This window comes from Curcuma longa, unplaced genomic scaffold (genome assembly GCF_044706935.1).
Source record: "Curcuma longa cultivar G26 ecotype Majalengka, Jawa Barat unplaced genomic scaffold, ITB_CL_G26_1.1 utg2646_np1212_2152390_RagTag, whole genome shotgun sequence".
NCBI classification, from domain to species: Eukaryota; Viridiplantae; Streptophyta; class Magnoliopsida; order Zingiberales; family Zingiberaceae; genus Curcuma; species Curcuma longa.
Window position 1 is genome coordinate 1,803,000 of NW_027435599.1, and position 15,707 is coordinate 1,818,706.

General features: G+C 36.1%; 2 protein-coding genes across 3 annotated transcripts; both read right to left on the reverse strand.

Moving 5' to 3' along the window:
• Positions 1–706: 706 nt before the first annotated feature.
• Positions 707–1,541, reverse strand: LOC141820065 (CASP-like protein 1C1). The gene is made up of 3 exons (XM_074707348.1): positions 1,307–1,541; positions 1,132–1,234; positions 707–1,049 (listed from the first exon to the last, which is right to left on the reverse strand). Exons 1-3 carry the CDS (start codon positions 1,489–1,491, stop codon positions 825–827), a joined length of 513 nt encoding a protein of 170 aa, XP_074563449.1. The 5' UTR covers positions 1,492–1,541; the 3' UTR covers positions 707–824.
• An 8,206-nt stretch (positions 1,542–9,747) lies between these two features.
• Positions 9,748–13,437, reverse strand: LOC141819906 (auxin response factor 9-like). Of its 2 annotated transcripts, none has more exons than XM_074707163.1 (14): positions 13,270–13,437; positions 13,082–13,200; positions 12,879–12,974; positions 12,719–12,775; positions 12,459–12,608; positions 12,280–12,364; positions 12,076–12,166; positions 11,832–11,996; positions 11,601–11,714; positions 11,432–11,504; positions 11,179–11,344; positions 10,542–11,095; positions 10,255–10,442; positions 9,748–10,151 (listed from the first exon to the last, which is right to left on the reverse strand). In XM_074707163.1, exons 1-14 carry the CDS (start codon positions 13,295–13,297, stop codon positions 10,046–10,048), a joined length of 1,992 nt encoding a protein of 663 aa, XP_074563264.1. In that variant the 5' UTR covers positions 13,298–13,437; the 3' UTR covers positions 9,748–10,045. The 2 variants fall into 2 exon arrangements, with proteins under 2 accessions (XP_074563264.1, XP_074563265.1); XM_074707164.1 differs by having other exon boundaries at positions 12,719–12,738; positions 12,875–12,974.
• Positions 13,438–15,707: the final 2,270 nt, after the last annotated feature.

Below are 15,707 nucleotides of genomic sequence, written 5' to 3' on the forward strand. Positions count from 1 at the left end.
ATTTTTTTCAAACAGCTTATTGTGGATTTTACTTTTCACTGTAATGAAGCATTTTACTCCACAAGAACTGAATAAAAGGAATTACAAAGGTGACTTCATCCTCCACAAACAAGGTATGATATATCTGGCAACAATAGCTCTTATTTTATCACATCACTGCCTCATGTTGAAATTGCTTTATAATTTGAGAAAAACAATAGCCTCAAATTCGTACCAACCATAAAGAGAACACACTAGTAATTTGAGAACTGAAGTATTTGGTTGTCTTAAAGGATCATTTATAACATGGAAGCAAAATAATAAAGAGCTTTGATTTCATATGATTAGATTTTACAATTTAAAGTTGGTAACAATTTATTACTCATCATGTTTAGAAGAGATTGCATTTAGAATCTTGCATTTAGAAGAGATTAAGCTAGTTTAGCTTTCAAACTTGTTGGTGCAAATTTAGCTGCAAAATTCATCTCGAAATTATATCTATTGTTTGCATCAGTGTTTTCATACATAATGATAGTACTTTCAGGATCAAGCTAGTTTTGGTGAAGAATGACCTAAACTCCGATAAAGATGATTCATTAAAGTTGTATAGTTGTTTGATCTAGCAATATCTTATATGAGAAGCTCAAACTCATGACTGATCATTGACAGAGTTGGTGGATTGGCCACTAGGATGTATAGTCACTCTATTCAGTGATTGAATGGAATGGAAGATGAATACCAATATAGTGATTGATTCTGTAGAAATTTTTTTTAGCAGATCAATACATGAATATCTGCAGTGAAATTAAATGTATCGATGCATCATTTCCCAATAGATATTAGGATCATGGAAACTTAGGACTCAACACTTGGTGAATGTCATAGAACACAATCAGAAGGAAGGTAACAACACCGACACAGCCGCATATCATTGCTCCCATGACATGATCACAAAAGTTTGGAACTCTGTCACATATAGGGAACCATCCTGCATGAGAGTTGCCCTTCTTCCCTAGCTGTGCCATGGCTCCTGCTGCTGCAATGGCAGCTGTTAGCAGCATCGCCAAAATCTACAATAAAGGTAATCAGATGAGAAGAGTTTAAGAAAGTAGGTCAATGATAAATAGGCCAGGATGAAGTTCATGGACTTACCACATCAAACACAATGATCGACCTCGATAGCAAGCTTGTTGAAGGTACAAAAAGCACAATCAAGCTGTAGATAAAAGCTATACCATTTGCTATGACAAAGAACCTACACAAAAAAAGTTTGTTGAGAGATTTACATCAAACAGAAATGGAGATGGTTCTCGTTATGATAGCATACACAAGGGCAGGAGTGTGCTGGAACTTGGCTTCCAAGGTAATGCCAAACACGATGGTGGAATCATGGCTCGTTGCCATGACGATCACCGCGCAAAGAGTGGCTGCCACAGCCAGCAACCTGAGAAGAAGAAAGAAAACTCTCACAACCTTGGCCATTCCGGTGAGGTTGTAAGTTGCAGTGCTCATCTGCTGCTATAGAAACATAGGAAATCCAGAGTTGATACTGAACTTAGCATTTAAATAAGCAGAGCAGGTGGTGGTAGCTTTGGGGGTTAAACAAGAGTGTGAATATATTTGTGTTGGTAATCTGTTTCTATGCTCGGTTGAAAAATCTCACCTGTCTCCATCTCCTGTGCTACCTTCTAGGAAGCTAATTACATCACTGCATATGATTTTAGGTGTGTCCAGATGGCTGTGGTTAGTTGTCTTTGTCCCTATGAAGTTATGCTGGGGCTCCAATGATACTTGTCATGTTGTTAGGATATGTATAAGATGGGCAGATGGCCAACCTTAAGAAGTTGCTAGTGTTTGAAGGATTTCTGGAGTGACTTTTCAACAAAGAAAAGGGCATACTGATATGAGCAATCAGTGAAAATCTGTTAATGCTATTAAAATCTTCATTGATTTATTTTTCTCATTCTCACTCAATTATTGTTTTTCTTATTCAAAGAAGTTGAGCGTTAAACAGTGATTGCTTGATTAAGATGTTTTTTTATTATTAATGTGTAGTAGGAGTTTAAATTTATATAATGAATTTAATTTTGTTGTTATGTTATGTACAGAAAATATTCTCACACTCTTCAGCAAGAGGTGGAATTCTCTACCCCAACGGTCTCACACAGTCAGTCTCACGACCATCTATGAGTACAGCTGTGGGCCAACCCATGGCAGGGCGGGTCAACCCATGGTGGGCCTATCATATGGCAGGGCGGGACGGGCCGACCCATCAAGTTGGCGGATTTGAAAATCTCCAATCCAACTCAAGGCGAGCCGCGGGTTAGGCGGGTTAACCCATGGGTCTGTTAAAAAATATTAAAAATTTTAAGTTTGAATTATAATTTAAATTGATTAAGTTAAAATTTTAAATTTGAATTGTAATTTTTAAGCTGTAATTTAAATGGATCAAACCCATTTTCATTGAATTTTCTACTTTAATTTTAAAATTTAAAATAAATAAATAAATTTTTTCAATCCGCGGGCCAATCCAAGTCCGTCGCGGGCCAACCCAAGCCCGTCGCGGGCTTAGGCGGGCTAACCCATCTGAATCCCTTTTAAAATGGGTTGATAAAATTGCAACTCAATCCGTCTAAATTACTTGGCGGGGTGGGCCAACCCGACAGACCTAACCTAAATTGACGACTATATATGTGAGGAGGTAAATCGAAAAACTATAGTTGACCACGACGGAGGAGGGCATTGCCTCGGCTTCGCCGAAATTGAACCTTTGCCCACTTCAACAAGTCAATATTCTCACACTCAATAGGTAAACAAATGGGGATCGTAATTATGGTGAACTTGCTACTCACCTACTCTGTCATTAGACTCTATTAGGCTTTCAAAAAATATCTAGGGGGTGTGGTGCAGTAGTAAAGTAGAAACAATAAGAGGATCAAGATTTGAATTTCAAATGATATAAATATTTTGAAGGTGGGCTTTTTAAGTGTGCATAAGTTGTGCTTTGAATTTATAGATGAATATTTAATAGAAAATATATATAGGATTTAGTATCATCGAAATTACAATAGAAATTAAATTGCATAAGATTAAGATGATGAATTTGAGTATATAGTGGAATTGGTATCGTTTCTATGATGGGTTTTTTTTTTTTTTTGATGTCGGCATCACACTCTTCTCACCAATAGAAAATAGAGAGATCTTGAACTATTCAATCCTATAGGGATGCACTCTATATATAACAATGAATTCAATTCTATTCTCAATCCATTATTAATAGTTATAAAATAACATATCAGCCCATCAAATTATGAGATAATATCTAATAATTATCTGATTATTATTGGACATGTCTTCTTCGAGATTATGTACATCAAGAATAGGACATTTGCCTCTCTTGTGAGGGAACATTTAGTGATTTCTTCAAGTCACAAGGAAAAGGAAAATATCGTCAAAGAATCTTAAGAGTTTTCCTTATTTTTTATTTATTTATTTTTGTTCCATCGACAAATGTTGTCTTAATTATTACAAGTTGATGGAGGGAGGGTATGGTTGGATTACAATAACTCTCCCCCCATCATTCTAGTCAAACTCGAGTCGTAGTCTAAGCTTGTCCTAGTCCCTCAACCTCCATCTAGTTCGAACAACTTGCATTTTTGATCCAAAAGACATTATTAGGAGATCGAGGAGTCCTCTCAATCTCCATCCAAATAGTTGCATAAGAGACAATGCTCGAAGATAAGATCATCATTTTTATTTTTTTTTATAATTTAAGTATCTAGTTCTTTGAATCGATTAATCTTAAATGTGAGAAACAATAGACATGGATCTTATTTGGGTAATGATGTCTTATTTGGGTACTGATGTCATCATCAATAGGAAACAAGGAGATCTCAAACTATCCAATTGGGATCAGCAATGAATCTAATTCTATTATAAGTTCATCATTAATAATTACGGAATGAATTAATGGATTATAATATATCAATCCACATCCAATAATATAAACTCGCAATTATATTTACTGAGATGGATTTGTTCTACCAACCAAATAGCGAGATAATATCCAACAAGTATATGATAGGTAAACTAGAGAAAAAGTCATCTATTCTATAGTCCAACTCGGGTCATAGTCTAAGCTTGTCCTAGTCCAATGTGTAGGGACTCTCAACCTCCATCTAGTTTGAACAACTTGCATTTTTGACCCAAAAGACATTAATTATCATCGATCGAGACGTTGAGAAAATAAATTCCTATTAGGGTTTTGAAAGTCTTAATCTATCATCTTTATTAGGAGATCAAGGAGTCCTCTCAATCTCCATCCAAATACCAATCGATGCATAAGAGACAATGCTCGAAGATAAGATCATCAATTGTTGCACTGCTGAAAAACCTCTAAGGCATGACATAGCTCCACTCATATTATGCAACATGAATTGACCATGTCAATATCGACATCCGTATTGATTTGAACATTAATATATATGTCACCTTTATAAAAAAATATATGATTCACATATCACATATATATTATATTAACATACATTCATATTCATTTTAATATTAATACTTATTATTTATGAATTTTACTGTTCATTCATTTTATCTTTATTTTTATTTTATATTAAATAAATATATATATTCACGCATATTAACAGTGTTCAAAGAATTGAACGTTAGTGTGTGTGTGAGAATTTTATAACACTCATCCATATTGATTGTAATATCATTTGAATGTTATAACACCGACACATTAACATCAATATGAATACTCTAAACGTTTTAAGAGTGCACTACTATCATCACATATAACTAGCTAGATGTACTGCATAACAAGTAATGTTTCAATTATTTTCCTTAACTTCTTGAAACATTTCTTCATACTAGAAATCTCTCCTAGCATTGGCTTGTAGGTAAAAAGTGTCTTGAACTTGTCAAATCATATCGAACATATCAAGGATGTACAATCACCTGAATCACCCTTTCTATTCGATCACTGATGTGCTTAGGTTGGACGAGACAAACTTTTCTTCATCCCGTGCCAAATCTCTCCCAACGGTACGCCAACCTGTGAGAGACGGCTTGTGTTTGCGGATGACCTCACTCATGGTTACGTTGTGTGCTCACGGCCACAGGGTGACCTCGCTCATGATTATGAACGACTTCATGGCCACAAGCGGCCTCGCTCTGCGACCACGAGTAAAGTAAACAAAACAAAGCCTCCTTCCACTAGGACTTCACTGATATGTCGGATTTTAGTAGACCCAAGAAAGACCAACATGTTTAACCCTTGAGTCATGAGTAGTCAACTTTTATTTCAGTGAAATAAGACACTTCCAATTTGCTGACAATATGAAATAGGGTTCGTGTTGACACGTGGCCTAAGAGGAATGATCATAAGATTTCGTATGAGACTTTAATTCTTAAGTGGTGGTTCTGCATACAAGTTTCGGTATTATCTAAATCACTTATCCAACTTTCATAATATCCAAATTATGTATTAAATTCTAGAAATATCCTTTCTCTTTTTTCTTTCTCTATAGGTTCATTAGTCAATTTTGTCCAAAACTGATTGATGAACTTAGAGAATCTAAGCAACTTTAAATCAAAATTAATATATTCCTAATTTTAAAAAATATATTTTATGGCCTCGAATCTAAATTTGAGAATAGAAAATTAAATTGAGAGTAAATTTTTAAATGTTTACTCTATCAATTTAAAAATTTACTATTCTCAATTTATATTATTGAATTCAAATCGGAGAGTATACATATATTAAAAATATGTTGATTTTGATTTAAATTCAGAATTCTTTAGGTCCATAAGTTAGTTTCCAATAAAATTAACTGATAAATATACATCATTCAAAAATTTAAAAATTTAATATTTTTCAAATAAGGGAGTTCTAAAAATAGTATCATTATTCTCAATTTGTGATAATTTTTATCAAATTTTTATAAATTTAAAAATTAATTATGCTTAATCTATATTATTGAATTTAGATATGATAGCGTAGATATATTAACGGCTTTGGTTTTGATTTAAATTATTCACTGCAACGCAGCCGAAGAGGAATGATCTTAAGATTTCGTAGGAGGCTTTATTCTTTAACGGTGGTAGTAACCTCTTCCCAATAAAAAAACCCCACTAAAATAATGTTCATACATAAAAAAGTTGACAAAAATAAAAAATCATTGATGTCTCGATCAATTTAATATTTAACGCACATTCACACACCAATTAATAGGTCGAATTTACACCAATGTATAAGAGAGATCTATACATATTCATAATATTTATAATTATAATTTATTATAAATCAATAATAATTGTTTTAAAACTTTAATGTGAGACTATTCGCTATTATCTTCAATTTCATTCGTTATTCCCTTCCAATTCCCACGTTAATATAATATAACGTTAGTAGGTACTAGGTATTTAACCCTTCTAGTCGATTAATTTTGAGGTAATCGACCACCATCAATCACCTGAGTAAATTGAGAAGTTAAGATAGACAACCCAACCTAACAGTCAACATTCTCAGATCCGCTACCCATTTAAGGAAAAATTTTCGTAAATTTGTTACAGTTAAGTTTCGTTGACGGACTTAGTCATCTCACTATTGCCTCGGGAGCAAAAAAAATATTAAGAGCCTAGATATCAATAATTGAATCATGTATGATATATAGGTGAGTTTTATTTTTTGAACTTTAAGATATATATAGCTACTAAATAGACTTGATATCCTTAAACTGTTTATGTAAACGATGGCATATCTTATCTAAAATTCTCATTGATACAATTAAGTTCTCATGATCGTGTTTGTTTTTTGTCATGAACACTCGTCTAGTTCTATGAGAGGCTCTAAAAATTATGCCTAATAATTTTCTTCAAAAGGTCTCACTTCCCTCTCACATATGTGATTTTTTAATTAAGGGTAACTCGTATTACTCCGTTTGAAAGCATAAAGTGTTGGTACAATCGATCTCAAATCAAGGTTGACCAAGTTGACTAAATTTGGTTTGACTCAAGTTGAGTTTTAATATTTAATCAATATGTTAGTTAGATGTCAAATAAATAGGTCAAAGTTAATTGAATACTTGATAGGTGAAATAGAAGTCAAGTAGATCAAGGTTAATTGGATACTTGGTGCTGGAAAAATCTAAGTGGATCATGGAGGACCAAACATTTGACATAAGACGAGAAGTCCAAGTGGATCACGATTGACTGACACTTGGTGATGATGAAAGTCCTAGTAGGTCAAGATTAACCGAATGTCAAACAACAATTGAGGAAGTTCTGATAGATCAAGGTTGACCGGATGTCATGCAATAATGAAATCCCGACAGGTCAAGGCCAATCGGATGTTAGGCAACAAGGAAGTCATGACAAGTTAATATTGATCAGATGCTAGACAATAGAAACTTTAGGTAGGTTAATTTTAATCAGATGTTGAGCAGGAAGTCCTGCTATGTTAAAGTCAATTGGATATTGGACAAAATGAGAATTCAGTTTTGATAAGACTAAAACAGGAGTATTAGCCAATTGATAGTGATGTGAAAATGATAGAACAAACTTTCAAAGGTCATAACTTTTGATTCAGATATTAGAACTAGATAATGTTTGATGCAAAATGAAGCTCGTTCAAAGCTCTTTGTTACTTGATATCAATCAACTAATCATGAGTATGAGTCAACTGATGGCAATCAAAAGTGAATAGAAGCAAGTCAAATTCGATTGCTTGATTCGACTAATGAAATCAGTTGATTGATGGGTTGTATTAGTTGATTGATGGTAGTTTACAGCGAATAGAAGTAAGTCGAATTTGATTGCTTGATTCGACTGATAGTATCAGTCGACTGATATTGATCAGAAGTTGAATAGAAATATATTGACATTGTTGCTTAATTTGACTGATGGAATTAATCGACTAAGGAGTTGCATCAATCGACTAATGTTTAAATAATTAATAACATCAAATAGATTTCAAAAGGTTCAAAGGTTGTTCAATGGGTCGAAGACATATCAATCGACTAATGTGTAAGATCAGTCGACTGATAGATAGAAGAAATTAATCCTAACCTAAAGATTTTAAAAGAATGGTGTCGAGAAGTTTTTTGTGGCCGGTTCTTAGAGGTTTGATGAAGTACTGGTGCATTTCCAGACCAACAAGAGATAATTCCAAGCAATAAGAAAATCCTCAAAGCAAGATATATTCATGTAAAGTAGTTTACTTTAATTGTATTTACATTTGTATTTATTTTCTTATTGTGTTTGTTGTAAGAACAACTTGTCAGAGACTTCCCCGTCTTTGGAAGGTATCCGAAAAGGAGAAGTTTAAAAGAGATCACTAGGAGTGAGCCTTGAATTAGTCTCCTCGAAAAGGTGGATACTAAGTAAATCCCAAATTTATGCATGTGGTCGTAAGTTTGAGTCAAGATTTCTACTGTATATTCAAACGATGAGCTCGAAATCAAAAAGATAAGCGATCATGACTATTCACCTCCTCTAGCTCGCAAGGTCCTAACATAAGGATCATTAAAAATCATATGTTTAACCTTAATACTAGATAGGTATCACTGATTTATTGGATAATTCAACTAATTACAATATTTTATCACTTGAATTATTTTCCAAAATAAACGTCTTTGAGCCTAAGCATCAGTTTGACATTCGATGCGTATAGATCATGCTCACACACAAATCAATTAGATTTAGTGTAATCTAGGTATTGGATTTGCACCCTCACACACACAAGAGAGAGAGAGAGAGAGAGAGAGAGAGAGAGAGAGAGAGCCTCTTGTGATTCAATATAAATCATTCATATTATTCTAAAACTCTCAATGTGTAACTATTCTTCTATTCATATCCGAGGATTTCATTCATTATTCTCTTTCAATACGAGACTATTCTCCCAATCAAATGGGAACTAATTTCTAATCGTTTTTTCCATTCACCTTTCCAACAGTCCATAATTTATCGTTCATGCCACCATGGTTTCATTGTTTTCCAGAGCACCTTAGTTGTCATCATGCATTGTTACTTTTCTGTAAAAAGGTAAAATTCACCATCCTAACGCTCTCATACGGTTGGCTCCACGACCATCTGTGAGGAGGTAAATCGAGAAACTACAATTGACCACGACGGAAAAGGATATTACTCAACTTCGCCGCATGCATTGTTACTCGATTCTATACCAATTGAACTTTCAAACAATATCTCTATATAGACTGATTCACCTATTAAATAAATTAAAATATAATTTATACATATTCAAAGTCAACCTCTAAAATATTCATCCCTATTAGAATTTCTTTCTTTTGAATTTGACACAACTCCTCTCGGAATCCACCTCTGTTAAATTATGAACTCGATGAATAGTGGATGATAGAAATCATCTTCGAGGGTTGATGGGTATCAGTTGACCTTCCCAGTTTGCCATGCTCCTCTATTAAAGGAGAGCTCTTCGCCTTCCTCTCATCAAATCCACAATGGCGAAAGACACAAGGAAGGGGAAGCCTGGAAATGGAGGAAGACTTGATTCAGTGAGAGTTTTGCTCATGATCACCTTCTTGGATGAAAATTACTACTTCACTATGTACTCGATCAGTATGTTTAAGTGCATTCATCCATTTAGAAAGTAGATTGAAGTTTAAATTTTGAAAGAACAATCATTCATGAATGACTCAGTATGTGGTTGTTGATGAATCTTTCATCCATACTCATCTCAGTGCTTCAGTAAAGAACAGCACTAGCTACAAATGCTAACTGAGAAATAATTCACACCACATTTTTACAAGTCTAATACATCGAGGTCGCAACACTAAGACTCGCAGAATCAACTCCAAACTACAGATTCGACACATTAGAAGTATATCGTCTTCTGTATATACATATATTTATATATATATGATACTAAGAGGTAGTGATTAACATTGACCGCAATGTTCGCATCTCCGATTTATTTTTACCAAGTTCTTAAAGACATGAGCTGTGAATTCTCGTGATTTCGACGTCAACAAATGATGTTAGCAGTCATCCTTCAGTTCAGGATCCTCTTTCGCCGTCATCCACTGTTTAAGTAAGACTGGCTAAGACTGCCCATAGGCTTCATTTTCTTCACCTCTTCAGTTGGGTAGATGTAAATCTTCCTAACCATATTGCAGAATTCCCTGTTTCATTCATATAATGTGATTTTAGATAAACCCAACAAGTTATACATGTTAACTATACAAAGCGGAAAAGGAAGTAGGTAACAAGATTTGAGGGAAATACATCCAAGGGTCATCGCCGAGTAGCATAATATCACCCTCATCGTCAGCGAAGACGATTTCCCATTTATTCGGGTGATGAAGTTCCCCTTTGATATCGAACATTTCTTCTAGTTCTGTTATCAGTTGATCATATCCTTCTAAGATGGTAAGATCCACGGCTCGGCCCACTGCAATGCCTTGCATGTGAACCTATTCACAATACAAAATTGTTTTAGCGAGTTAACAATAGTGTTTTTAAACAAGCCAATTCTGGAAAAAATACATAGCATCAGTTGAGGAAGTGCTCACCTTGATGCGGCTTCTGGCTAGACAATTCGGTTGACCGTGAATTTCCTTTGGACCATCTTGGGGGAATTGTTTTTGTTCTTTTGGAGTTTTGGAAAGTCCCAACTTCTGTTCGGAGTCTTCCGAAGGAGTAGATGGTTTTGCAGGATGATGCTCAAGAGGCACAATGTTTGAGTGATTGGATAGATCGATCCCGAATAGGCGGTAATTGGCAGCACTACTTTCAGGTTTCTTCAAGTCCTCTGTGGCATTACCTAACTTAAGGGCAGTCATACTGCAAGTAGTGTACTTGATCTCTTCACTTGCTTCTTGAGATAGTTTCAGTGAAGTTAGAGAGGAAGCTGAGCTCTTCACTGGAGATCGGGCTTCCTTCAACCAGCCATCAAACATTAAAGCATCCTGTGGACTTGTCGCACGTAGGATACTGTTTCTTTTGTGTCCTTTTCGAATCGATAGCCATGTATCTCCTGTTTCGTCAATTTCTGCATTTCTACCAGTTAATGCTGCTAAATCTTGTGGCTCAGACACTTCCGAGTACCAGAATGATGCATTAGATTCTGCAAGAAGAAACAACTGAAAATATAAGATAGAGTAACAGACAATAGAAATAAGTCGATAAAAGTAAACTAATCTTCTCTACCAAAGACTGAGATATCATCAATGTCACTGGGCTGCCTTGATCTTTTGCTCTTGGCAATCACCGGTGGTGGCACATTTTCAGCGGAAACATTGGCATTGAAAGGTTCAATCTCCCAAGGAGAGACTCTCTTCGGTCGCTCAATATTAGTTGCCTCATCCCATTGAACCTGAAAAATATATGCATTATAGATGAAAATTCAAATCATGCAAAATATCTTAGCACAGTAGATCAAATCATATAAAATCAAATCAACCTTCAAGGATCTCCATTTAGAATCTTTCCACTGAGAAGAAAGATCTTCAATCCCAACAATGGTCCCCAAAAACCTTGAGGTTAAAAATTATATCCATCAGAGAGATGACAAGGGACTAGCAAATACATCTGAGGATGCAAAATGAGATATATTTTCTCTTCTGAATTACCTTTTTTCAGGAACATCATCACCCTCAAATCTCATCTTAAATCTAGTCCCTACCGAGTATCCAACTTTCAAAGCTTCTAAGTACTTGTTGACGTTTACAATATACTGGCATGTCCTGTTGTATGGACCACAAACCGCAATCATAAGAATACAACCAGAGCAATAGAAGGAAAGAGTTTCTCCATTCATCAGAGCGTGCTTTATTGAATGTGGATAAGTGTTTGTTTCCAACCTTGGTTTGTAGTAGACGGTAAAGAGAGTATGAGTTGTGAAAGCATGCGAGGCAGTCGCAAGCACACCAAGATGCATACTCTGGCTGGATATGACTGATGCTGGAATTGTCATCGGTTGCCTAGCAAGGCGTCTTACCCCCACATGTAGCTCTCCATCCTCCCCTCTGATGAACAAAAATCCTCAAGACTCGAGACCCTTGCAATTCCTCAAACTCTTGTTTTTGGAAGTGCATGTAATAATACCTTAAGAAAATAAATGCATCTCCAGCAACTAATCTCTTAGATGTGATGAAGGTACTCCATCCAGTGGTGAGCAAGTGCCTCCGCGGTTGACCTGTATAGCTCAAGTGAAACAACACATAAGGGTTGACCACAGAAGAATTGATGGAAACTAGTGAATTTCAATCAGAAATAGAGTGCTCGAGAAGAAGTTGAAAACTTATTTACCTCTGAAGATATGCTTGAATCTCCATTCAAAGTTGTGGAGATCCTTAGCCACAAGTTCCTGAGTTGGAATTTGTTGTGACATGTCCTGCAGTAGTAAGAGTATCTCACAATACACAAAATGATCTTTAAAAGCCCCTAAACAGGCAAAATAGAGATGGCTTGAAAGAAATGGAACTCACAAGTGGAGGAAGACATTCAGTAGCATGCCTCCTAAGAACAGAGAATCCACCATGAGTGCTTGTGTCTGAGGCTGTCAAAATCTTACAGAAAGAGTGCACTTTAGGTCTTGCCTCCACGGGACATTCATTAGGACTTGGAACTTCATGTTGCTATCAGAGCCCCATCCAAAAAAATGAGTACTCATTAATAATCTCAAAAACTCAAAGTGAGGAGTACAAAAAGAAAGGAAAATGGGTCAAGAACTAATTTGAGTCCTTACATCAACTTCCGGGAGAAGAACTATTTGAGCAAACACTTCATCTGTTTCAGTATCAGCCTAACATGTATGGTAATCAAAGAGTAGCAAGAACAGAACCTTGATAAGTTTAAGGAAAAAAAATCATCGTAACTAAAGCAATAGTCAAGAAATATGAACTCGCTTTCAGTCGAACATCCACAACGCTGCAGAGAATCTTGAAAGGGAGATTGAAGAGAGGAATCTGCTGATTTAGCTCCTGATTCATCGATGCTTCCAACTATAAGTACATCCAGACACCACAACATCAAGAAAACAACCATAAACAAAATAACTCTTTTCTTTTTTTGCTTTTGCAGCTTTTTTGTGGCGAGTTCGTGCGTTCACCTGTTCCATATGGCCCTGAGGGAAGTAGAAGACCTTTTCCTTGGCCCTCGGCACTTCCACCAGAGGACCAGCGCAAGCCCGCCACAGCTCCTCATAGAGCAGATCCCCTGCAGACAGACCTTAACAAGAGCACTCTACGGTTAGAAACAATCGGGAGAGTGACCCAAACAAGGCCCCAAAGGAGGCACCTTTCTTGCTCTCGCGCCCTTCCGCCATCACCGTCAGCAGCAGAAGAAGAAGCTAATAACCAGCCGATGGCGATCCCAATTTCCTCCTCCTCCTCCCTTCTCCTACGCGAGGACCTATTGCAGGAGCAGCAGCAACGGCAGTTATCTTATTATTACCCCATTAAAGCAGCGGCGCTACCATATTCGCCAAAACAACGCCGCCTTTATTAAGCATAAAAAACTCATTTTTAACTCCTCCGTCATCACTCTCCCTCCCACCATTGCTCTTCTATCTTCTTCCCCCTAGTCTAGATTGGTCCCACGCTTGGCTTGGCATGCTTTTGGAGTCAGTTTTGTCCTGGCCAGTGACGCTTCAGAACTGTGATCTCAATAAAGCGAGCAGCTTGCGCCTCCTTCTCACGCTCGTCTCCTTTCGCCTGCCACGCACTACAATGTTTAGTTTAGATTATAAACTACTCTACCAAAACACCATTCTTATCCGTACGTGTACGCAATGGGTTCGCCACTTCGCTGTGCCACCCAATGACAAACAGATGGCGGCCGGATGGGTGGTTAAGGCAAGGTCTCGGTTTGACAAGCCAGCGCGAGGGAGAGAAGGAAGAAGGTAGAGAGAAGCACAGCCGAGGAACTAAATTATTAGGAGCTAAAGGGAAAAAGGGGAACACCGTCGCCGGACCGCCCCCATTTCATTCTTCGACTCCCTCTCTCGCCGTCTCACGTTGCCTCCGACGACGGCGGCCACGGCCGGAAGCGGTGTCGCCCGGACAGCCTCCGACGGCGTCAGGCATCCCATTCCATCGCATTGCCACCGTCGATCTTCCCGTCGGTCGGCGCCCTGCGCCCTCGGAAGGATGCATAACGACGGTCTTGCCGCTGAATCCGCAGTTTCAGGAAATGAACGGTGGATACCGATCCGACGACCTTTGCTGCACCACGTGTCAGATTTGCATTTCCACGCATCCAACCCATGATCATTTAATATTAATTTTTTTTTAATTTTCATTTCTTTCGACTTAAATATAAAATTTTTAATCTTAAATTATAAATTTTAAATTTTAAAAAAATAAAAAAAATTAATATTAAATATTCATGAATGTTCACGGATGAGTATATAAAGTAATATTTCATTATATATATAATAAAATAGAGCAATGATACACTACATAAAAAATATAGCATAAAATTCATCATGACACGTTATATACAATGGATCTCACATTCATGCAGTTAAATGTGTCATGTTAAATTTCATGCTACATTTTTTATATAGCGTATCATTTTTCAATGAAATATTATCCTACATACTCATCTGTGAATGCTCCATAAATACCTAATGTTAATTTATTTTAGAATTTAAATGAAATGAAAATTGAAGAAAAAAATTAATTATGTGCTCAAGAATTGATCGCACATGAGGATAATAAAATTCTATATATAAAGATAGAAATATTACCCTACTAATTCATCCATGGGTAGCCCATGGATTTTTTTTTAAAATTCTCACTTCTTTTATATGAAAATTGAAAAAACATATTTAGATAAAATTTCATCTCTAAATTTTAAATCTTAAATCCTAAAAAAATACTGAATTAATTTGCTACGAATTGTCCATGGATGGATAAGGCAACAATTTCTAAAACTAAGTAACTTTTTTTTTCTATAATTCAATTATCTAACTCAAATACTTTATAAGCTCACACTCTAAACTATGTATGATATAGTATGAGAATTATCCCCGGGGCAATTGTGCAACGGTAGGACATCCAAATTGTGACCTAGGGACCCGCGGTTCGATCTCCAACTATGACGTATTTACAGGAATTTTCCTTCAAATGGGAAACACAATCAAAGAATGCTGGGCATCTGGATTGGCCGTCGTATGCGCTTCCCGATTTACCCTGGTGGTCGGTGGGAAACTTCTGTAGGACCGGACTGACCACCCCCAAGGATTGAGTCCATAAGATTTATCATTTTTGATATAGTATGAGAATTGAGTTGCTAAAACCTCAAATTAGCATGAGAATTGTTTTTTATTGTTTTATTTTTTTTATTGTTATGAAGTGATCTCCATCTTAAAAAAACGAAGGACTTGTTGGATGAGCTCAACACATTTATATCTCTCTTATATTATCAAAGTGATTAGGATTGTGATTGCACGCCAACAAGACGTTGTAGTGATCCTCTTAGTGCTTTGTAACACTAAGACCACCAATTTAATTGGATTTTATCAATTAATTTTAGAGACAGACTCTTGAGGTAAGAGGTGAGAGAAAGTAAGTTCTTTATTCTAAAACTTTTAAAATTAATTATGTTAATTAAAAAATTATCTCTTTGAGAGAATTGAAATTATGGGTCACTAGATACCTAATTGACAACTAATCGTATCCGACAAATAAACAAACGCTAATCATATTCTAATTATTGTTTAACAACGACAT

Excerpts from the sequence above, each read along its gene's own strand:
- LOC141820065 (XM_074707348.1), bottom strand. The coding sequence starts at position 1,491 with ATGAGCACTGCAACTTACAACCTCACCGGAATGGCCAAGGTTGTGAGA. Across the intron at positions 1,235-1,306 it reads CAGCACACTCCTGCCCTTGT|GTTCTTTGTCATAGCAAATG; the intron begins GTATGCTATCAT and ends TTTTTTGTGTAG. Across the intron at positions 1,050-1,131 it reads CGATCATTGTGTTTGATGTG|ATTTTGGCGATGCTGCTAAC; the intron begins GTAAGTCCATGA and ends CCTTTATTGTAG.
- LOC141819906 (XM_074707163.1), bottom strand. The coding sequence starts at position 13,297 with ATGGCGGAAGGGCGCGAGAGCAAGAAAG. Across the intron at positions 10,443-10,541 it reads TAGCCAGAAGCCGCATCAAG|GTTCACATGCAAGGCATTGC; the intron begins GTGAGCACTTCC and ends TATTGTGAATAG. Across the intron at positions 10,152-10,254 it reads CTCGGCGATGACCCTTGGAT|GGAATTCTGCAATATGGTTA; the intron begins GTATTTCCCTCA and ends TGAATGAAACAG.